Genomic DNA, 23,555 nt, shown 5'->3' on the forward strand with positions numbered 1-23,555 from the left:
ACCCACAAGTCAGCAATCACCAGTGATGTAACCTGCACTTCATCTATTTATCTGAAAGTCTCCCAGCTTTCCAGCAAGAGGAAAACAAGCTGCCGGAAACATTCTACAAGGAGTGATGGAAACATGCTACAGGGGGTGGAGCCGCTCACTTTTCTGGGCTTTCCACCATATAGCATTTCTCTTCTGGCAAGTTTCTAGGACTCTTTGACACAACATCTGGCTGCTCTGTCAAAACATGAAATGGTTCTTCCTCCTCCATAATGGTAACCTCTGTGGAGGAAGAAGGAGGGAGTGTGTGGAAGTGGGTATGTGGGGGGAGTTCTGGGAAGCTGGAAGGTTCCATCTCTTTATCTTGGTAGTGGTTGCCCAGAGGTGCTCACTTTGTGACAATCCATCAGGGTGTGCTTGTATGATTTGAGCTTCTCTTGTGGTTGCTATACTTCAATTAAAAGTTTATTTAAAAACCGTTCTTCCTCGCAACTATGGTTGGAGGGGGGCCTACCTCTCATGGTCATTGCATCCTAATGAAACAGCAGGAATTACTATACAGGAAACTTAAAAAATTAAGACAAATACATTGAGACCCTGCCCCTTTTACAAATGGATTTTTAAGCGGATGACAATAAAAAAAGTCATGCACAATAATGAAATAATATTAGGCGGAGGTAGTCAGCATTATCACAGGAAGAAAAACTTTCTACCCACATATGTCACTCTGTTGGGCACCCAGAAGGTTTAAAGCCAGCTTCTTCTCTCAAGATGCTCACACCCAAGCTGAAAACACCGGGCATTTATTAGCAGTTTGTTGATAGTTCCCAATGTGTTGATCAGTAAGCCCAAAGGAAGTGAAAGTTCTCATGGGCCACGTCCCACATTTCATGTGTGAGTAACTGAGGTGGGAAAGACCTTACTTGATCAACAATTTGAAAACTGTGACCTCCAAGTCTTAACCTTTCAAAAGGAATATTTCTATCCTTATAAGTGGCTTAAGCTTGGACCCATATATCTGGTCACCAGGATGCTTTTGTAATTGACTGGTAATTATGTTCCTTTGCTTGCATACACTGTCTATAAGGGCTAGACGCATAACCTCAAAAAACACAGATTTGGTAATAGTTTACTTCAAACTGTAATGGTTTTAAAACTTTCAGACTGGGGCAGTTGTTATAAATTCTCCTCTTCTATACCCCATGGGTTCAGAGGCCTGGAGGGAGAAGTCACATGGACTGTTCAAATCTATAGACCTGCTCCTTCCAATAACCAATCTTCCTTTATCTGTGTCAGAAGTAGCCAGCATTGCCCTAACCGGTTTGGCTCAGTGGATAGAGCGTCGGCCTGCGGACTGAAGGGTCCCAGGTTCGATTCCGGTCAAGGGCATGTACCTTGGTTGCGGGCACATCCCCTGTGGGGAGTGTGCAGGAGGCAGCTGATTGATGTTTCTCTCTCATCGATGTTTCTAACTCTCTGTCCCTCTCCCTTCCTCTCTGTAAAAAATCAATAAATATATTTAAAAAAAAAGAAGTAGCCAGCATGACACAGGGCTGAGCGTCTAAAACTTTAATGTTTATATTTGTTTCCTAAGGATCCTGTTAAATTACAGATGCAGATGCAGCAGATCCGGGGAGGAGACTGAGGTTTCAGCTCTCTCACAAGCTCTCAGGCGATGCTAATGCTGCTGCTCTATGGACTTGTACAGAGAAGACATATTAGACACGGAGTCAAAATTCCTGGCTTTTAGTATCAGCTCTGCCACGTTCTACCTGGTTTCCTTGGACAAGTCACTTTGGCTCTCTGGACTTCAGTTTCCTCAAATATAAACTGTGCAACAAGGGAAGGGTGTGTGTGTGTGTGTGTGTGTGTGTGTGTGTGTGTGCGCGCGCGCATCATGGAATTTTCAGAAGGGTATTTTGATTTTTAAAAATCTCCAAGTACAGGACAATGCACAGCCTCTCCGGGGACCAACGAATAAAGTGATATTAGCAAAGTAGAAACGGTAAGGATGGAATAAGGAGGAATGAGGATCCACAGTGACTTCTTGCAGCAAATAGAAGGTGCTGATTCTCTCAAAGCAATGGATGGTGGATGTAAAAGTGTTGCCTAGAGCGAGGCTGCCACTTTCCTAAACAACCGCTTCAAGAGTCCACCTACATTCCTGAGGACTGAGTTGCATAAGGAACTTGAATGAGGGAGGCCACGGATGAATGAGAACTTGGAAATGAGCAAACAGTTTCAGGAGGATATGAGCAAGTTACGGCTGGAGGGCAGGTTTCTGCAGTCACGAGGGAGTCTGGTTTGAAAACAACTATTTTTTTCCCCTGCTGCAGATCATTTCTGTGTCTAATTTTAACTAAGTTGGAAGTGAAAGTTTTCATGGGCCACATGAGAGGTCTTTGACCACAACTATAGGACCTAACGGGGCTGGAGCCTGGGTGGGAAGACAAACAGCCTCCTCAACGGTTACACGGGAGTTCAAATGGATGAGAGGCAGGAGGGGGTGAATGAGAAAGGGACACCGGTGATTTAAATGAATGAACGAAGCTCTTGGCGATCTGAACCTCTGGCAGCGGCCCCTCCCCCAGAGCACACGCATCTCTGGTTTGAGCAGTAAACAGGATCCAACAGAAAGGATTCCCCAGGCTCACAGATAGGGGCGAGTTTCTTTTTAAGTCTCTAAGCCAAGTCAGGGGAACAGAGAGAACTCCTGGTGAGGGTGCCTTCTCCCAGCGTTAGGACGGGGGTTGGGGCCTGGAGGGGAGTCTTACCTTATGCAGGACATGCTCATGGAAGTCAGGGCCAGCTCCCTCTGGTAGGAGTCCATGTTTGGCTTGGAGCCCGCTGCTCCCGCTCTCCCGCGTTCTGAGTCAGAGCTTCCAGAAGCTGGGTCCAGGCTCAGCTGGGTGCTGCAGGCTTGGGGCTAAGTCCCATGGGCCCCGGCCACATCCTGGTTCAGCACTGGACAGCTCCTGCGGCACCGTGGAGGTTACCTGGAGCGCAGGTCTGAGACCTTGGCCTTTCAGCACAGCGATGCCGCCCTTGTGTGTCCGGACCGGAGTTCTGACACCTGGTTGGTCTGTCTCATGACTCCAGGATGCCGGGAGGGACGCCAGCTTTCAGTCTAGCCAGCAGCCCGTGGGTATCTCATTCAGCTATGGGATCTCCGGAGGCTCTGCCACCCGGCTGCATTCGCAGGGCATTGCGGTCCCGGAGCTCACGGTTCCAGATTCTCAGTGAATGAGTGTCCTTGTCACACCACGCAGCTCAGCTCTCCCCCAGGGTTTGCAGAGGCGAAGTCCTGAGACCCTGGCGCTGCTTCTCCGCTCTCCCTGGACATTGGGACCGCTTCCCTAATCTCAGTGGTCCCCGTGCTGTGTCCAGGGAGAGCCCAAGGGCTAAAAACGGAACTTTAACCTTCGACCTACCAGTGCCCTAGGACCACAATGCTATGATTAGACTGTTTTTATTTTTTTCAATATTTTTTTATTGATTTCAGAGAGGAAGGTAGAGGGAGAGAGAGACATATCAATGATGAGAGAGAATCATTGATCAGCTGCCTTCTGCACACCCTCTACTGGGGATAGAGCCTGCTACCTGGCATGTGCCCTGATGGGGAATCAAACCATGACCTCCTGGTTCATAGGTCGACACCCAACCATTGAGCCACACCGGTCGGGCATGATTGCACTGTTTTTAAACTTTCAAGCCATGACTTTGCCTTCTGAACAATCTGTATCAATATATTCCCTTGCTTTCCAGCTTCCAGTTGTGTGCCATCAATGGGGAGCCCCATAGGATATGGGGGGAGCAGGAGGAGGGCAGTGTGGGGGGAGGGTTACTAGGCTTTGCTGTGTTCCTCCACTGATGGTCACAGCTCCTGCCCGCCAGCCCCCTGCACACAGCCTTCTTGGTCCCTGGGTCTGTGATGGTTCCCTCCTCTCAGCTCTCTTAGACTGGGGAGTAGGGTGGGGGATGGAAGCCCAGTAACAACCCCAAAACACTGCACCATCATCCCTCCTGGTTTCCCAGCACCCTGCCTACACCTTGGTCAATAGTCTGTTTATTAAACCTCCTTGAAAGATCCAATGCGAATGACCACCTGCTTCCTGCTGGGACCCTGACAGAGGCAAACCGGGGCCCCAGAGGCTGGGAACAACTACTGTGAATCCGATGCCCACAGTGGCCGAGAAGGAGCCGGGGATGAACTTGCCCTGGTTGAACTGGACCAGCAGAGATGTCTTCCCCACGCCACTGTCGCCCACCAGGATGGTCTGAAGGGAGCAACGGAGAGGCGGGAGCTGCAGTGTGAAGTAGGTTTCTGAGATGGTGTTGTGGCTGGGACAGTGTGCTCCTTGTAAATACACATACACATGTGCGCGCACACACACAAACCCACACACAGACACTTTCACACAGATGCACACAGATGCTCACATGGACAGAGGGTAGGCTGATACACAGAGACACACTCTTACACACAGGTACAGTCTTGCCGTCACTCAGAGACAACCACATAATAACTCCCGGCTCTGGACTCCAAGAGCAGCCTCCTCGGGTGGGCGGGGGCAGGAGGGCCCAGGATCAGGGGGCCAGGCCACAGGCAGAACCCTGAGCAGCTCCGAGGCTGTTCACTCCCTGCTCCCACGCCCAAGAAAGGCAAGGAAAGCTCCTGCCCCCTTGGTTTCTCAGGGCCCCCATTTTCCCTAGAAACTAAACACTCTCCCTGTTTTCAGAGACCCTGGGCAGAGGATGTGCTTGCGGAGAAGTGGGGCCACAAGGCTGAGCAGGCTCTCACCCCAATTGGATAGATGATCTTGTGAAGTGAAAGGCCAGTTCTGGCCACTTCCTGGAAAAGCCCTGGCTAGTCAGCTGCTGTGTTTTTCTGTGCAAATAACCCCCCTGCTCTCCTATTTGTTCCTGATTAGGGTAGGAAGGCAGTAGGTCTCACCTTGGGACTCCGTGGCTCCTCAAGATGTCACAGGGTGTGTGTGGCACATGGCAAAAGTGGCTCCAGGAGTGAAATATGAGAAAGGCTCTGTCTTTTCCTAAACTCTGAGCCCCACCTAGGGCTTGCTGGGATCCCAAAGCGGGAGGAAGTTGGGGTATGGGCACCGAGTTGCAGGAAAAAGGGAGTAAGACCTACAGAATGTGTCTTAAAGGAAGCAACAGCAATAGGTTTTATAATGGGTGGGGGTGTGAGGAGCGAGAGAGGATGGCCAAGAGCAATGTGCTGGTTTGTTTTCCTTTTTTAAAAAATTATTTATTGATTGCTTTTGAGAGAGAGAGAGAGAGAGAGAGAGAGAGAGAGAGAGAGAGAGAGAGAGAGAGAGACCAATCAATTGAGCCAACGGCCAGGGCACAATGAACTGGTTTCTTCATTAAGGAGCCCTTGGCATTACTGACAAGTTTCTGGAAGATTCAGGCTGGGGTTGATATCCATGGGCCCTTACCTGGAGGGTGGGGGCACAGCAGTGAGTTTCCGGGATGTCCTCAGGACAGAGGCCCCCTTGCCCCTTGGACAGCAGGAGCCCTGTCTTTGAGCCCCTTTCTTTGCAGGATGGGTTTTGATAGCCCCTCGGCCTGATCTTCATCCCAATCTCTGGTCCAGAATCTCTCCCCTGACTTTCTGACTTTGGCCCCAAGTCCTCCTTCACCCAGTTGAACTCCTGACCTTCTGGGCTCCTGAGAATCTGGCTACACCTGAAATTCCAGGTTTAGGATATTGTGTCCAATGCTTGGCTCTCTGTTGGAGCTGGGTTCCCCGCCTCCAGTCCAGAGGGTTGAGTAAGAGCCAACCTGAGCTGTTGGGTTTGTGTCTGCAATTTCTAGAAGACAAGCAGCACCGCAAGTTCTCTCTTTAGAGAACTCTCGTGGCTCTGGGCAGGGAGGTATTACTTAAAATCTTATTCACAATAACTATGACATCTTGCCCAGTACACCTACTTCCTCTTTTAGTTCTATTCAAGCATGGGAAGTGGCTGGAGGAGGAAGTGTGAGAGTGACTGTGAGTGCAAGCATAAGGGTTGGAGGATGAAGGAGCCGAGCCTGTAGTTTGGTCTTGCTGAGGGGCTTGACTGAGGGGGACCCGTGCGAGGATGAAAATGTACCTGCTGCTGCTCTTTCCCCTCCTCTTTTGGGGTCCAGGTGAGTGGGATCTGGGTCTGACCTCGTGGGAAAAGCTTATGGGCAGGAGGAGGTGGCAGCAGGAGGAGCTGGCTGGCAGCAGGAAGAGAAAAGGGCCCAGAAGGTGTCCTGCTGAGAAGTGGACCCCATTTCTAAGTAGATCCTCCAAGCCATGAGCCTGTGCGGCTCATCCACTCAGCTCATCACCAGAGTTTCAGGGGCTACAGTTGCCAACGAAGAAATACGCAGCATGGCTTTCACACTGAGCCCAGCAGAAGGCATAGTTCCTAACCACCCCGGGGGCTGATAATTCAAGATGGACAGCTGGATGGGGCCCATTGGTCAAAGCAGAGGAGCTCTGGCTGCTGGTGATGCTTGCTCCTGGACCTTCGTGACTGTGTTCGAAGCAAGGGAGGCGTTGGGAAAGAAGTGAAGGTGGAAGGTGCTTGAGGGAAGGAAAGCAGGGAGGTTGCCAGACAGGGAGGAGGAGGTGATTCCAGGTCTTTGAGGTAGAAGGAAGTAGCAGAAGTTGCCGAGGGACTGGAAAAATCAGGAGGAGGTATCTTGGTAGGGTGAAGAGGAAAGGAGGGGGACAGAGGGTTGAAGTGAACTTGAAGTTGATAGATACCACCGGTTTGATGAAAAATTAAGGGGATTGTCTTGAAATGTTGGAGGGCCTCAGGGCTTGGCCTTTGGGCTTCTCTCTGTGGAGTCCCTCCCTTTTGATCTCCTCTCCGCTCTTGGCTTTAAATGCTATCTGTATACAGATGACTCCCAATCCTGTATCCCTAGTCCCTGGACATCTTCCTAGATTCCAGAATCTTCTACCCAATTGCCCATTGAACAGCTTCACTCAGATGTTGACATTTCAAATGTGACCTGACCACTCCTTCCCCCTTGAATTCCCTGCTGTCCCACCTTTGTGTTGGGAACCTCCATCCTTCTAGGTGCTCAGACATAACCTGGGGACATCCATCTCCTCTCCTGTCCCATAATGACCCTTTGACAATGTAAGCCACATCCTGTCTCTCCCCTAGTCAAAACCTTCCAATGACCTCCCATCCTACTCAGAGTAAAAATCCAGCTCCTTACTGAGCTACCAGGTGCTCGCCATCTGCGTTCTTCCACCACATCATTGCTTTGGTCTCTTCTCTATTCTGCCCCCCCTGGTTCAACCCACTTCAGCTACAATGAACTTTTAGATGTTCTTTGAACATGTTAGGCACACTCCTGCCTCAGGGCCTTTGCACTGCTATTCTCTTGAGCCACAGTCCCTCACATCTTTCAAGTCTTTGCTTCTCATGGAGTCCTTCATTGATGACTCTAATTACAATAACAAATTTTTTGCATCATTTTTTTCCTGTTTGTCTCCTCCCTTCCCCGCACCTTGATTGCATATAAGCTTCAGGAGGGCAGGGATTTTTTGCACCTACAACCATACCAGGTACAGATTAGACAAATAGTATGAGTTAAATGAGTGAATGTATCTAATGGAGAGAAAGCTATATGATTGTTGTAACCACCCCACACCCAAACCAAATCTTTCTACTTTCACAGAACTGAACTATTGAGACTCTTAACATTCATTAGAGAGGATATGCATTGCTCATGCGTATGTAAAATGGGGTGGCCACTTTGGAAAACAATTTGACATTTTTGAAAATGCTAAACATGTGGTTATCATGTGACCCAGCAATTACACTACTGGGTAAATACCCAAGAGAATTGAAAATATATGTCCATGTAAAAAGTTGGGTGCAAATGTTCATGGCAACATTATCTCTAATAGCCCTAAAGTGGGAAAAACTCACATGTGCATCAACTGATGCATAAATAAATATAATGTGGCCTGTCCATACGATGAAATTTTTTAAAGCACTCTTCTTTTTTTTTTTTTTAATATACTTTTTATTGATTTCGGAGGGGAAGGGAGAGGGAGAGAGAAACATTGATCAGCTGCCTCCTATGCACCCCCTACTGGAAATCAAGCTCAAAACCGGGCATGTGCCATGACTTGGATTGAACCATGACCTCCTGGGTCATAGGTTGACACTCAACCATTGAGCCACACCGGGCAGGTAAAGACTCATTAAGTTTTAAGAAAAATGAAAATACTACATATCAAAACTTAGGCAACATAGCCAAAGCTGTATTCAAAAGTAAATTCTTAGGAAAAACTCTAACAGTTGCCCGAGGAGTTCCACAGAGTTACCCTGTGAACCAGCAATTGCATTCCCAGGTATATAGCTGAGAGAATTGAAGACACACATCCAAGCAAAAAAGTGTATATGAACGTTCATAGCAGCTGGACCTCCTGAGGCCGTCAGCGCAGGTCAGGAGCAATCACACTCCTGTGGAAATGGGTCCGCTGGCACTTCCTCCCCATGAGAACAGTTTAACACTGAGATGCTGCAAAAGGACAAAGATTTACGGGCCACAGGGAGTGGGAGGGAGTGAATTATAGGAGTTAATTATTGCTGAGAGTCAATGCTTTTGTTTCCTTGAGCTCTGCAGTGGCGCTGTTAGGTGATTTTTGAGGTGGCTCTGAGCCAGTGGAACTTTGAAGGACAATGGTCTGTGTTGTGGAAGGTGAATTACTTCCTTGTCTCTGTCCCACTCATCAGGCCTCGGACTTGTTGGAGCTGCTCACAGTGCAGGCGGCTGTGGCCCTGGTCTCGGGGTGGGGAAGTGGGGGTAAGGTGACAGGTACATGGATTTGTGTTTTCCAGGCTCATCAGTTGCCATCACGGGTCCAGAAGCAGTGAGAGGTCTGGAGTGGGGCGTCTTGACCGTGCAGTGTCGCTATGACCCATATTGGGAGACCTACCTGAAGTGGTGGTGTCGAGGGGCTAAATTGGGTAGCTGCAAGATCCTTGTTAAAACCAATAGATCAGCATTTGGGGTGATGGAGCGTGTGTCCATCAGGGACGATCAGACAAACCACACATTCACCGTGACCATGAAGGAGCTCAGGCGAGAAGATACAGACACTTACTGGTGTGGGATTGAGAGAAGTGGAACTGACCCTGCGGTTTCTGTTAAAGTGACCATTGACCCAGGTAAGGGTACGTGCATGTGTGGCTGTGTCTCTTTGGGGCCGGCTCTGCCCTGGTCCCTGAGGTCCCTCTCCAGTGATTGAACTCACTCAGATGAACTGCCACAGAGGGGGGTTGGTCCTGAGGTCTCAGGGAACCCCGGCTGCTCACTTGGGTTGGGAGGTGCAGGGTTTCTCTTAGATGCTCTTGGGGCTCCGAGGACCTTCCCAGGAGGGATCAAGCCTTTCTGGGCACATTTTTCCTCTGCACAGCTCATTGCCTGAGTCTATTGCCCATAGAGACCACGGTGATGGCCCCAGTTTTAGCTCATGGGTGGAAGGAACCGTCTACCACGAATCCCAGAGACTCCATTCCTGCCAAGGCTTCCCTGGCACCTCTGGTGCCCTGGTGTCCCTGCTCTTCCTGGAGTTTGGGGTCCGGGATCATAGCCGCTGTTCCTACCCCTTGTCCATATCTGATCTCAGGGGGAAGGGGGCCCAGCACAGGTGGGGTGCTGTGGTTCACTCCTGAGGTCTGGAAAGGCTTCCACAGCCAAACAGTTGCATTCTGGGCACCTGAAATCCCCTCATGAGCCATTGATGCATCTGGGCTCAGAGACATTCTCTTCCTAAGACCTTCTAGAATAGACGCTCCTGGGAGCATCTGGGTGTGAACAAGTGTATCTGTTGGGCTCTGCTTCTGCCGACCCTCGGACAGCCAGCACCAGCTCACAGCGCAATTATGGCCGGGAGGCAACACACTCATAGCGCCCCACCACACCTGGAACCCGGAGGCCTGGATAGCTGCCAAGTGTAGCACGTTCCTTGTCTCACGGGATCTCGAGAAGGATCCTGAGAAGGAGCTACCCCATCACAGAAACTTAAAAACTTGTCCAAAGGAAAGGCTCTTCCTGAACATCGTGATTTTGCTCAGGGCTGGCCCTGACCTGAGATGTCATAGCTCTTGGGTATGTTAGTTACCTGGCACGTCCCCATTCTGCTCTTGTCCTTGCGGGGTGAGTAAGATGGGAAAGGTATTGGCGGAGGCCCGGCCATAAACAGCAGGAGTGTTTAAAGTTTAGCTGAACTCCAGCTGCCATTGACCTGAGGCACTCCTGGGCCCCTGAGCCTTCCAGGGCCCGTGTGATGACCCCTGGGACCTGTGTCCAGGTCTCCTACAGCCAAGGAGATATGAGTGGTCCAGTTGGAGGCCCCTTCCCATGGCCCTGCCCCAGGCTCTGCAAGCCAGGGCAGCCCACATTCCTCCCCGGCTCCGAGCTACGTGCAGGGCTGCGGGTGGGTTAGCAGGAGAGTCGAATGTAATCTGTTCTATATGACAAGCAACAACTACAGTGCCGACCCCCACCTCCAACATCACCTCCACTGCCAACGCATTCACAGTACCAGACACCCCAGAAGACACCACAGGCTTCCTGAATGTGACCAGCCACCACTCTGATGGCAGGTAAGTCAACTTGGATGCTGCAGTTCCCTGTGGCCCACTTGTCCCAGACTTCTCCAGTGTGCAGACCCTTTGTAGTCCCTCGTCCCAGCCAGGATGCCAGGGGCCCTTCCACTTGCTCTCAGATCGCACAGTGTCCTTGGTGAGCACCCCCACCCCCCCGCTGCCCCGCCCCATCCTGCGTCCTGGAGCTCAGTGCAGTTCGGAGGTTGTTGGTTCATTCACGCATCCATCCCACTTCCACAGAGTTAAATTCCCCTTGGCAGGCACTGTGTTGAGCTCTGGTCACACAGACATGGAGCATCCCGATGGAGCTCAGAGTGTGGGAGATGGAGGAGCAGGCATTCAGGGCAGAGGGCATGGCCAGGGTGTGTGGGCACGGGGTCATGGGGCCACAAGGCCCTTTGGTCCAAATTCTGGGAGAACAGGAAGGGCCTGGGGAAACCCTGTTTCCCCAGTTACTGTTATGGCAACAGCCATGATCCGATAGTCCCTCATGTCTCTAGAGCCCCTGGCAGCTCACGGAGGACTTTCCTGTCTTGTTATTCTGTTTGTACTTTGACTCTGCGGACGACTACGCACATTCCCATCCTCAGTCTTTCCACACCAGGGACTCCTTAGTCCCCTAACCCATTGGACTTCTCTTTGGAGAGTTTCTTTCTACCAGACTGCTTTTAGTAAGTAATAGCAAGGAGCTTCTCATTTTGTGAGTCAAAGCCAGGCGTAAGTACCAGTTAGGGCTTTTTGCTCAGGGATAATGCATTCATTTATTCAACAAGTAGCTATGGAGCCCCCCTCATATCTAGCACCGATTTAGGGAACACAGGGGGATATCAGATGCACAGAACAATTCAAGCTGTCCGTCTGCCCTCCAGGCCCTTACAATCAAGAGGTAATTAATGTACCAAATAGAGTTACTTAATTAATTGATGAGTTTATTTTACAAGTTTCTGTAAATAGTGATGAGTAAGAGACCATCCTTAGATACATCCGCTCGGGCTGCCATCACAAAGCAGCGTCAGCTTAAACAACTTTCTCAAGTTCTGGAGGCCGGAAGTCTCCGTCAAGGTGTCGCTGGGTTGGTTCCTCCTGAGGCCTCTGTCTTTGGCTTATAGACGGCCGTCTTCTCCCTGTGTCTTCCCATGGTTTCCCCTTTGTGTGTGTCTCTGTGGCCCAGTATCTTCTTCTTCTTATAAGAACCCCAGGCATTACCTCCCAGAAGAGCAAGCAAGGGCGAGAAGAGTAAGCAATGAGGAGAGTGGGGGGTGGGGGTGGGAGGCAGTGTAGGCCAATGTCAGCCTTGGCCATTTTCTTGGATTGAAATGGGGCTGTTATGGGATTTTGAGCCCAGGAGGGAGGTGCTGAAACTTTGGTTAAAAGCATTTCCTGGCTGCTGTGCTGATGATGAACTGTAGTGTGGGGTGTGTGTGTGTGTGTGTGTGTGTGTGTGTGTGTGTGTGTTGGAGGATGTATGAGTTTCCTGTGGCTGCCATAATGAAATTGCAAACTGGGTGTCTTAACATAAGACAAGTTTATTCTCTCACAGCCCAGGAGGTCCATAATCGGAAATCAAGGTGTTGATAGGGTTGGCTCCTTGGGGCTCAAGGGTAAAACCTGTCCCATGCCTCTGTCTTGGCAGTTGGTGGCCGGCAATCCTTGGCACTCCTTGGCCTGTGGCTGAATCACTCCAATCTCTGCCCCTGTTGTCACATGGTCTCTGTGACCGTGTCCCTGTTGCCCAAATTTTCCTTTTACAAGGACACTAGTCCTTGGGTTAGGCCCACCCTAATCCAGTATGACATCACCTTGATCACATCTGCAAAGATCTTATTTCCAAATAGGTCATCTTCCCAGGTTCTGAGTGACATGAATTGTGGGGTGGGGGGACACTATGCAACCAGGTCAGAGGACCAGTGAGGAAGCAGGGAGATTTTTCTGATGCCTGTTGTCATACCACTTCTCTTAGGCTTCTAGACCCATTGAAACTCCCTTGTGGAACCCTCCTCTCTTTTAAAAACAACCATTTTTGAGGGTGCCCAGGAGTGGGGGTTCCCAGGCTGGAAACTGCAAGCCAAAAGGTGTGTGGCCCTGTCTGCTACCGGGTGGATGGGATAAGGCCCAAGGCAGGAGGTGAGCAGGGTTCACAGGTGTCTTCTGTTGTTTCCAGTGGCGTCTCCCTGAAGCTCTTCATCGTCCTGCCCCTCCTCCTTACTCTGTTGCTGCTTCTCTTGGTGGCAGCCTCACTGTTGGTGTGGAGAACGGTGAAGCGGCAGAAGGAAGGTGAGAGGACCTGGCTAGGACCTGGCTGGGGCTGGGCTGGGGCTGGGCTGGGTGGGAGTGTGTGGGTCAATGGCTGGGATGGTCATCCAGGAGCCGTTGGTCCAAGGGATTGCCCATGGCGTTTGGAAGGGTTGTTTTCCCGAAGGCCACTGGTAGCTGAGCCCAGGAGGCGCGGGCATTAGCTGCCTGCCTTGCACACCCCTCCTTGCTCTTCTCTTCTCTCTGACCCACCACCTCCTTCTCTGTTTCCTGGCTTGACTCTGGGTGGCAGAAGCAGCCATGACCATAGGCCCATTCTGAGAACCCAGACACTTAGTGAAATTCATATGGTTGCCAAGGAGGTACTGAGCTGACACAGAGGTAGGGAGAAACACACACATATGCAAGGAATGTGCACACACATGCCCGAACACATATAACAAAGTGCACAACACACACGAACACACAGTTAACCCATATGTTCACACAGAGATTATACATATGCAAACACACATGCATGCTTGCATATGCGTCACACACAGAGTCCTCTGGGTTTTATTTAAAAAGGTTGGTTGAGATACCTACTTTTGCTCCTCCTCCGTCCCAGCCATTTACTTATAAGCCAGCATCATCCAACAGGGGATTTGGCCCCAAGCAAACCCTCTTCCTGTCTGGCTCCACTTCCACATCCTCACATAATGGCACCGTCCCCTTCTCAGAGCCCACTGGGACCTGTGCTCTCTCTCATGGGGTCCTCTCCAGCCCTCCTCCCTCCCCACAGCCTGGGGGATCTTATAATCTGGGAGGAGGGAGCTTAGCCCTGTTCATCACCTTTTCTCCCAAGTGCTTTGTCCGTGGCTCACATTATAGGTACTCTCTGTGCTCCATAGTATCTAGAGTTTTGAAACTAAAAATCTGACTGTTTTTGTCTTTTAGCTGCTGGGATATCCCCAGAGCAGGTAAGAGAGTCCCTGAGGTCAGACCAGCCTTTCCCTCATTTTCCGTCTCCCAGGGGCCCCAAGGTCCAAAGGTATCAGGCAGACTGTGTGCCCAAGTGTCTAGATCCTCCCAGCTGCAAGGATGGATGGGGGGGTGGGTGGGTGCTGGAAACAGCCAGAGGAGTGGAGGGCCGGGAGGGGGAAGGCAAAGGAGACAGAGATGTGGGGCTGCACGGGAAGCTGGGAGAGGGGGGCCAGGGCAGCAGAGGGGCTGGTGTCCTTTTGCGGAAGAGGAACCCGGGCTTCCTCTCCCAGGTGCTCCAGTCCCCGGAGGACAACGTCTGCTATGCCAACCTGAACCTGAGCCAGACAGGAGCCTCGCCCAGCTCCCCCAGGAAGAGGGCCCCCACACAGCCCTCCTCCTCTGCCCAGGACGACCAGGGGGAGGTGGAGTACATCACCATGGTGGGTACTTGGTGGGGCTGCTGTGGGCCTTGGATACATCATCGTGCTTTGAGGATGGACTTGCTCCCGCCCCTGTGGGCACAGAGGAGGGTGGGTGCCGGGCAAAATCGCAGCCATTGAAAGACTTGCCGGCTGAGCTCCCCAAGGCGCTTGGTCTTTGGAAGTGTCTCCATATCAGGTCTCCACATGGGGGACTGGGAGCCTGGTCAGTGGAGATCCAGACTGGCCCAGTGACCTGAGAGCACACACAGAACGTGCTGCCCTGGCATGGAGTTGAGGGAGAGACACCTGCTGTGGCTGGAGCTCAGGGTGCCCTGCAGGGAGGAGGGAGGCGGGGCTGGAGGGCCTGGGAGTGGACTTCAGAGTTCCTGAGGGGCGTGTCCCCCAGACTCAGGGAGGCCTCTTCATTCATGAGCACCCCCTCCCCCAGCCTCCCTGACCTGTGTGTGTCTTTGTTACAGGCCCCCTTTCTGGGGACAGACATTTCCTATGCGGCTCTGTCTCTGGACACCTCAGATCAGGACTCAATCTACATCAACACGCAGGACCTCATCACCTCCTTTCCCAGCAGGAGCCAGGAGGAGCTCATCCAATACAGCGCCATCAGGAAGCCTTAGCTGTGCTAAGGACCCCCTGTCCGACCACACAGGAGGCCCGTCAGCACGTTCCTGCCTCGTCTGCTTTCTGCTCCCCGTCCTCTCATCGTCCCCAGACCGGAACTGGGCTCCAAGCCTAGTCTCAGGGGGCTTCTGGGAAATGGAACGGGGTCTCCCCATATCCCTTCCTCTCCCAGAGGCTGGGGCTATGGTCTGTGGCAGCTGTTGGAGTAATAATGATGATCATGACAATAATAGCAACGAACCTTTATTTATTGCTGCCATGTGTGGTGGGTTGAATAACAGCTCCCAATGCTATGTATGTACTAATCTCCAGAACCCGTGAGCATTAGCTTCTATGGCCATAGGGGCTGGGCAGATGTAATGAAATGAAGGATTTGGAGATGGGGAGATTATTCTGCATCATCCTGGCAGGCCCTAAATAGAATCACAAAGCTCTTCCTTACAAAAGGGAGGCAAGAAGGTCACAAGAGAAGGCGCTGTGATGATGGAAGCAGAGGTTGGAATGATGCGGCCAGGAGCCAAGGAAAGCTGTTGCCTCTAGAAGCTGCAAAAGTCAAGGACTGGATCTGTCAGAAGGAACCAGCCTCGCGAAGACCCTCACCTAAACCCAGGGAAAGGGATTTGGAACTTCTGGCCTCCAGAACTGTAGGAATAAATGTACATGTTTTCATTGAGCCACCAAATTGGAGGCAATGGATTAAGCAACATTGGAAACAGATACCCTATTGTGGCAGGCACTCTTTCCTAAATGCTCTACCTAGAGTAATGCATTCAATCCTCACAACAGGGCGCCTCCATTACTGCCCCATTTTACAGATGAAGAGTCGAGGTCCAGAGCGGTTCAGTGACTTACCCAGTGTTTTCACCAGCAAGCGGATGAGTTGGAATTTGAACTTGGGCATTTTGCCTCCAGAGTCTGGGCCATCACCCTGCACTGTGGGTCTAGGGAGGATAGTGTGTGTGTGTGTGTGTGTGTGTGTGTGTGTGTGTGTGTGTGTGTTTGTAGGCACGTGCATTCACACAGGGATAGTTAGTGAATATTTACAAACTCCGGACTCACCATGCTTCTTCTAGAATCCCGGTAGCCCTCTCTCCAGAGCATGTCCTGAATCCTGTCCAGTCCCATTGTCTCCATGGTGACCAGCCTCATCCAAGCTACCATCCAGTCCCCTGGCTGGAGTCCCTCTTTCCATCTGTGGCCATTTTCCCAGTAGCCAGACCTGCTCACTCCCTGCTTATCACCCTTGGTGGCTTCTTCTGCAGCCTATGAGGCCACCGGGACCCATGGTCCCTGCCTGCCCCTATGACCCTGTCTCTGCCAACTCTCCCTGCCCCTCGCTGTCCTTCATCCCAGGGGCCTTCCTGCTGTCCTTGGAACATAATAAGGCTTGTTAATCCTCACCTGAGGATATATATTTTTTTCTATTGATTTTCTTAGAGAGCGTGGAAGGGAGGGGGAGGAGATAGAGATAGAGATAGAGAAAACATCGATGTGGGAGAAACACATCAATTGGTTGCCTCAGGTTCGGGGGCCTAGAAGTGTTTAGCGGGCTATTACCAGTGCGTCCTGGGGCTGGCCCACCTCTTACAGCTGTGGACACCCAAGGGGTCTGGGGAGGTAGGTGGCCATCCCAGCATGATTCTGCTCTCACTCCTGGGAGAATTCCCTAGCATGACAAGAGCTTTACGATCGTGGGGAATTTGCAGAGCTCTGACAAGCTTACATATTCTTGGGCTGGTCATTTATGCTGCTGGGGTCAGAGAGAGACTGTGTGACCCCGGCTGTTTTAGGATTTTCACAGAACAGGAAGTGCCGACAGAGAGAGATCTTTAAATGGAAAAGGTCAACGCCGAGCAAAATCAGAGTGAGTCAAAATAGAAAAACAAAAGTCAAAATAGAAAGCCTTGGGCCAGGGCACCGCTGTGCCATTTTAACTTCTGTGTATAACGTGGTTTTACTGCTGAGTTTTTAAGCAGCCAGCGCCAAGCAGAACCCATCAGTGCAGTGCCTGGGTTTGCCGGACAGTAGTATGGAGTTCAAAGTTCATCCTTTCTGGTGACTAGTGAAGAGTCCTGCCATGAATCTCCTGCCACAAATCGGGAAACACCGGGGAGACTAGAATGCGGCTCAGTTTAGTTTGGCTGGAGGACTTTGGATGCTTCTGCCTTTTTTCTGGACAGTGGATGTAGGCTGGAAATGGAAGTTTCTGGCAGCCTGGCTGAGCTGAGGGAAAATAAACCAGCTTAGACAGACAGATCCATGCCCGGCTGGCGTGGCTCATTGTTGAGCATCGACCTATGAACTAGGAGGTCACGGTTCGATACCCTGATCCCCGGTATGGGGTGTGCAGGAGGCATCCGATCTATGGTTCTCTCTCACCATTCGTGTTTCTGTCTTTCTCTCCCTCTCCCTTCCTCTCTGAAGTCAATAAAATTATATATTTTTTTTAAAAAAGAAAGACATCCACTCTGATCACTTTCAATTGCTTTATTCAAGCTTTTATAAAGGTGGCTACCAGATATATTGCTGGATTGGTGGCTGTCTTTAAAGGGACCTTTCGTGTCCTCAGAGACGGGGTTGACTAGCTCATGGCATTTGGGAAAGCCGCCCAATCAGTTCTACAGCGGCACGGAGCAGACGGCTGGCTGTGGTCCTGCTGGGAAGCATCCGGGTCCTTTAGGTTGACCTGACTGCAGGAATCGACCTCGAAGCCAGTCCAATTTGTTCAAGCCAGCACTGGAGTTTAGACCGTGGTCAGGCAGTGGTCAGGGCCCGGGGCGGGGAAGGGAAGCAGACATATGCAAGAGGTATGAAAGGAAGTTGTTTCGTAATGTTTATAGATTGGCATCTCGGTGTTGTCTCAGCCATATCCGGCTGCTCCATGAATATGTTAAGGCAGATTTTGGGTGCTGGTCTAGCACCTTTACTGCAAGCGAGAGAAGGTCCAGACATGGTTCCTCTGGTGTGAGTGACGGTGGTGTTTGCCGGTTTGCGGTACGGTTTCCGGGAAAGCGTACTTCTGTGAGGGCAAACTCCGAGGTATCTAACCACTCCACTCTGGCAGAGGGCCTCATTAGTCACAGCCTGGCTAATGCTCCTTGGGCTTCCCTCCTCTGGCTTTTGAATTATTAATATTTAAAGATTCTACTTTATCCAAGTTGTAGGGTTTGGACAGTCTTCTTTTGAGAATGATGTGCTTTCAGAAGACTGAGCCTTTCTGAGAGTCAGTTGACAGGGACAGGTGTACTGGACTGGTAACCTTCAAAATGCATGCTGAAGGTAAGTGCTGGATTGACAAAATGCATGACAAAGACAAGTGTTGGATATCCAGAGACAGAGAAGCATCAATCAGACCGTCAAACCCCAGAGGGAAGGCAGGGGAGGGTGGGGGTAAGGGGGAGAGATCAACCAAAGGACTTGTATGCATGCACATAAGCCTAACCAATGGACACAGATACCAGGGGGGTGAAGGCATGAGTGGCGGGGGGGAGGTTGGGGAGTTAATGGAGGGATAAGGACACATATGTAATACCTTAATCAATAAAGAAATTAAAACAAAAAACAAACAAACAAAAAAACAGCAGCCGCTTAGCCTTGGGAGGGCCAGGCTGCTGGACTAAGTCGATTTCATGTAATCAACAGTTTTTTAGATCCAGAGGGACTGATCCGGCCTTTTATTTTACCAAGTAGGTACGTTTTTCACCAATGTGATTGGAATCGGTAATTGGTCAGTTCATTGAAAGAGTTGGTTAAATCAGGGAGTGATGAAAGAGGTATTTTCTTCTCTAAATGCTTTGTTTTGACTCCAAATATCTGAGTGTGTATTTTGCTGTAGACCTGAGCCATTCCTTTGCCTTTCTTTTCAGGGCTGTTGCCAGTGGCATGAACTGCACACATGTGGTGTGGGGCTGGAGTCCAGTTCCAGTTTGTCTAACGTGGAGCAAGACGCGTGAGACACTTGTGAAGCAATAGGATTGCAAAACCCTGTCTCATTTTCCTGTTTTTTACTCAGAATATTTCACAGTTCTCTCACTCATTCCTAATTTGACCGCATTAAAAAAATGACGAGCTTTTATCGAGTCTTTCCAAAGCATTCCATTTAGTTTTTGTAGAAATAACAGTTCTCCTTTCGCTTACACTCTTTTCCATTGGTATCCTTTCTGTGGATACTCTTCGTTGACTAGCTTATGGCTGCAGGCATTAAATCACACCATTGTGATTACTGTGCACGACAGGCCTAAGCAAGTTTGGGCCCAAACACAGTTGACTCTTGTTAGTTAAGCGCGCCTCAAGGGGGTGAGAACAGAAGAATCTACCCTTTGCCACAGGGACCAAGTCAGTATGTTTCACCAAGAGACTAAAGGGTGTTGGTTGAACTAGCAAGAGTGGGATTGGTTAAGAAAGTTTCCCCTGAACCATCTGTTATGAACGTAATTTCGTAAGAGAAAGGACATTTGAGGACCCCAAGTCAGAATAGCAGTCAGTGTTTCCCAAGAAAAGATAATTGGTGACTTTATGCCATGTGGACTTACGTTGTGTATCTCATTCATACTGTCCTCTGGACATTGATTCCCTTCAGTACGTCCCAGCTGGTGTAGTCTAGCATTCCCTTCACCACCTCTCGTAACCCTGGGCGTCTGGATGCTGACTCAGGCCGTCAGTCATGAGGGCCCTATGGCCCAATGCCAGATTCCCCCTGCCCAGCACAAGCCCTTCCCCACAGTGATCTCAAACTCACATGGCCCTGCCCTGAGGGTGCGGGGTTCTTGCATCAAGGCAGGGTGACTGACTCATTGGTTTTGCTGAAGAACCTCTGGGGACAGGTTCAGAATTAAGGAATGGGTAAGACTCCGTTTCTAAGGCTCAGGAACAGACAAGGCACATGCTGAACCCTCGTGCGGCAGAAAATCTGCTCTTAGCAGAGCGGAAGAGAGTCTTCTTTGTGTTCCCTGCAGGTCCCTGAGGGAAAATCCCAGCCTGGCGAGTCTCTGAGGTCTCCTACATCCCTTCCTGTCACCTTCCTATCTTCTGTGCCACTAACCCAGATGGCCCCAATCCTACCATTTATTAGCTTATTAATTTTTCATTTTATGTTATAAAATATCTGATGCATACTACATACTTATATAAAGTGTATACATGTTATAAAGGATAGTGCTGAAGAAATGGAACATTACAAATACCACTGAAGCCACACAGCTCATTATGTGCCTTTTTTTTCTTCTTCCAAAGAGGAATATGGTTGCATAGGTAGCTCTAGCAGTCCATTGCAGCCCTTGGCCCACTATTCTCACCTTCATATTAATGGGTAAAGTCATCAGATGAGCTGGTCTGCATTCTGTGGTATTCTTTTTCTTTTTTTTAAAATATATTTTATTGATATTTCACAGAGAGGAAGGGAGAGGGATAGAGAGCTAGAAACATCGATGAGAGAGAAACATCGATCAGCCACCTCCTGCACACCTCCCACTGGGGATGTGCCTGCAACTAAGGTACATGCCTTTGACCGGAATCGAACCCGGGACCTTTCAGTCCACAGGCCGACGCTCTATCCACTGAGCCAAACCGGTTTTGGCTGTGGTATTCTTTTAAAAAATATTTTTATTGATTTCAGAGAGGAAGGAAGAGGGAGAGAGGGATAGAAACATCAATGATGAGAGAGACTCACTGATCGGCTGCCTCCTATACACTCCACACTGGTGATCAAGCCTACAACCTGGGCATGTGCCTTGACTGGGAATCAAACCATAACCTCCTGGTTCATAGGTTGATGCTCAACCACTGGACCATGCGGGCCAGGCTATTCTGAGGTAGTCTGTACTAAACTGACAAGTCTGTGCAGTTCTTCTTATTTTAATATTTTTCTCCCCCTGCCCCAATGCCCGATCATGTCTGTGTTATTGAAGGACCTGGTGACTGGTTTGTCACTTGAAAAGCACTGGAAGGAATTGCAAAGTTCAGATGATGTACTCATTTCAAATTTCACACAGCCTTTGCAGGTTTAACGAGAATAAGCCACAGAAGCAGAAGAACTAAACCCAGAGACCCAGTGTCCTCCCATGGAAACACCTTGCTGTGTGTGGCTCATGGCAAGTGAAAGCAGAACTGGGAGAGAAAGCATTTTATCTTAAAATACGATGAGACACGAGAACAGATGTGAGCGCAGGTGATGGTTAAGTGAAGGAGGTTCTGCCCTGAGCAGTCCTGATGTCAGTACATCTTGGCTTGCTTCCCTGGGGCTGTAATTCTGCAGTTGGGCTTTGATGGAGCCAAATCCCCAGGGGATAATGTTGCTCAGCTCCTAAGACCCAATTAAGGGTGACTCACTGCATCAAGCCTCCTTTGCAGGGGCATCTGAGCAGCTCCGGAGGCAGAGTCTTGAATCTGCAATGTGAACGAGTGTCCCCCTCTGGCACGGACTCCGGTGTTTGTCCTGGGCCAGGTTGAGATTGTCGCCAGGGCTGTGCTAGAATTCCACGATGTCTTTGTACAAAAGTTATTAAGATTTCCAACATGGTGACCCCAGAGTGTTAAACCGATCATGGGGCCCTTCTAAATGTGGGGCCATGTGTGACACCTGTGAAGCCAGCCTTGTTTGGCAGGCATCCCCCTCACTTCTCACCAGCCTTCATGTGACCATGGTTGTTTATGCCTTATACTCACTGGAAAAACCCAGGTACCTTCACCAACTCACCCTGGTCCCAAAAAGAGGAGAAAGAGCTTTCCCTAGTTCTAGCCTGAGCCTCCCCTCCTGTGTCCTCGTCCCCTGTCCCCACATCAACCTTCTTCTGGGGTGGTTGAAAGTTGGGTCATCTATTCCCTCCACAGGAAAGTCTGCTCTCACCCAAAGGGTGAGGTCTGGCTCCAGGGCCCCAATAAGTCAGTAATTTTATAGGGTGACATCAGTTCATTGCCTAAAGTCCAGTTCTTAATAACCTAAGTCTGATTACGCAGTCTTTTTTTTTTTTTTTTTTTTGAGGGAAGGGAGAGGAAGAGATAGAAATATTGATGTGAGAGTGAAACATGATCAGCTGCCTCCTGCATGCTCCCACGGGGATCAAGCCTGCAACCCAGGTAAGTGCCTGGACTGGGAATCGAACCTGGCAACCCTTTGATGCACCGGACAATGCCCGACCAACTGAATCACACTGGCCAGGGCTGGTTATTCATTCTTTTTTTAAAAAATATATTTTTATTGATTTCCGAGAGGAAGGGAGAGGGTGAGAGAGATAGAAACATCAATGATGAGAGGGAATCATTGATAGGCTGCCTCCTACACACCCTTTACTGGGGATGGAGACCAAACCTGGGCATGTGCCCTTGACCGGAATCGAACCTGGGACCCTTCAGTCCGCAGGCTGACGCTCTATCCACTGAGCCAAACCAGCTAGGGCTGGTTATTCATTCTTAAATGACACCATGTGTGAGACACAACTAGCCCAGTTTAGGTGTGAGAATGACAAGTTTATTTCCTTTTCAGTCACTTCTCATTGAAGATATAAAAATATGGGGACCCAGCCTCCCCTGTGGTTACCCTGGGAGCAGCTGCTGTGGCTGCATGGTTACCTACAGCTACCACCACCCTGTTTCTCTCAGAAATCAAGCTCCTCCACTCTCATCTTCAGGGCTGGGCATGTGATGCATTTCAGTCCAATGAACATTGGATCGAGGTTGAGAGACCCAGAGAGCAATACCCATGCCATTGCTCAAGTCACCAGATCCAACTGGAAAGCAGCCCCAGGCTGCATGAGCCAATGAGTTCTCTTTTTTTTTGCTTCAGATGTTTTACGCTGGGGTTTGCTTTGCCTTTAAAAGGCCCTTAACAACAAAAGAGAAGGAGGGACCGAGAGGAAGCACATGTCATCACTGGCCCTGCTTATACCTTGTGAGAGGAGGTGGGTGTGAGTGTGTGTGTGTGTATGTGTGTGTGTGTGTGTGTGTGTACTGATGGCAGCCAGGGGCAGAGGTGCAGAAAGCAAGAAGAAATATGAGCTTAAACATGACTTGGTTCAAGACAGCTAAAATCATACAAGTTATACAAGCCATGTAAAGGCATTTGCGGAAGCAGATGTTGTTAAACAACATCCCCACCTGGATGGGAAAAGCTGTCCCTGATGAGCAGAAATGCAAATAAGAGGAGGGAGCAGACGTTGGCATCAAGGTCAGGGAATAGGAACCACTTGCTAGGGGGACTCTGGAGCTCCACTTATTTCAACAATTATACCATTATTTCCCCTGGGAGGATGGACCCAGGCTGCGCCCAGCTGGGAAGGGCATTGCCTACATGCTCTGCAGGTGAGCAGAGGCGCTGCCACCTCCATCCTCCCCTGTGGGCTCCAGGGAGGGCTTCTCTGGCCTGAGCGGGGAGGTGGAGACAGGAGCAGGCCGGGGTAAATTTAGAGCCACTTCAAGTGTCTGTTCAACACTTCCCCCGCCGGGTGCTCACCTCTGGCTGTTTACCTCCAGCCAAGCTGGGTTTCCTGCCCTGAAAATGGAGGAAGTCAGAGCCCTTCCCCAGAGCAGCTTATAAGAGGAAACATCAGCACACCAACAGTCATGCGTTTCAGGAACTTTCTCACGAAAGGTCCCAGGGACTCTACACGAGAGGGGAGCGCAGAGAGGGGGAAGCCTGCAGAGTGTGGAAAATGACGTTGGGGGG

At 50.2% G+C, this 23,555-nt stretch overlaps 2 protein-coding genes across 5 annotated transcripts in view; one reads left to right on the forward strand and one right to left on the reverse strand.

The window, feature by feature from the left end:
* Positions 1-23,555, reverse strand: part of RAB37 (RAB37, member RAS oncogene family) — a 56,580-nt gene that overhangs the window by 28,696 nt on the left and 4,329 nt on the right. Inside the window, exon 1 of one of the 4 annotated variants that reach the window (XM_080679939.1) lies at positions 2,763-2,796. The exons of the other annotated variants lie outside the window; for them this stretch is intronic. The gene's annotated coding sequence lies outside the window, so the exon portion shown is untranslated. Of the gene's footprint in view, positions 1-2,762; positions 2,797-23,555 lie in introns of those variants that run through there. 4 annotated transcript variants of the gene reach the window in all.
* On the forward strand, positions 5,984-17,344 carry LOC308254061 (CMRF35-like molecule 1). The gene is made up of 7 exons (XM_080679934.1): positions 5,984-6,138; positions 8,847-9,176; positions 10,493-10,616; positions 12,781-12,893; positions 13,809-13,831; positions 14,126-14,275; positions 14,737-17,344. Exons 1-7 carry the CDS (start codon positions 6,090-6,092, stop codon positions 14,890-14,892), a joined length of 945 nt encoding a protein of 314 aa, XP_080536060.1. The 5' UTR covers positions 5,984-6,089; the 3' UTR covers positions 14,893-17,344.

Source organism: Plecotus auritus (genome assembly GCF_963455305.1).
Source record: "Plecotus auritus genome assembly, chromosome: 7".
Classification (NCBI taxonomy): Eukaryota; Metazoa; Chordata; class Mammalia; order Chiroptera; family Vespertilionidae; genus Plecotus; species Plecotus auritus.

Bases quoted from the DNA above. Each gene is read 5' to 3' on its own strand.
- LOC308254061 (XM_080679934.1), top strand. From the start codon at position 6,090: ATGAAAATGTACCTGCTGCTGCTCTTTCCCCTCCTCTTTTGGGGTCCA. The intron at 9,177-10,492 runs GTAAGGGTACGT...CTATATGACAAG, and splicing joins TAAAGTGACCATTGACCCAG to CAACAACTACAGTGCCGACC. The intron at 14,276-14,736 runs GTGGGTACTTGG...TCTTTGTTACAG, and splicing joins AGGTGGAGTACATCACCATG to GCCCCCTTTCTGGGGACAGA.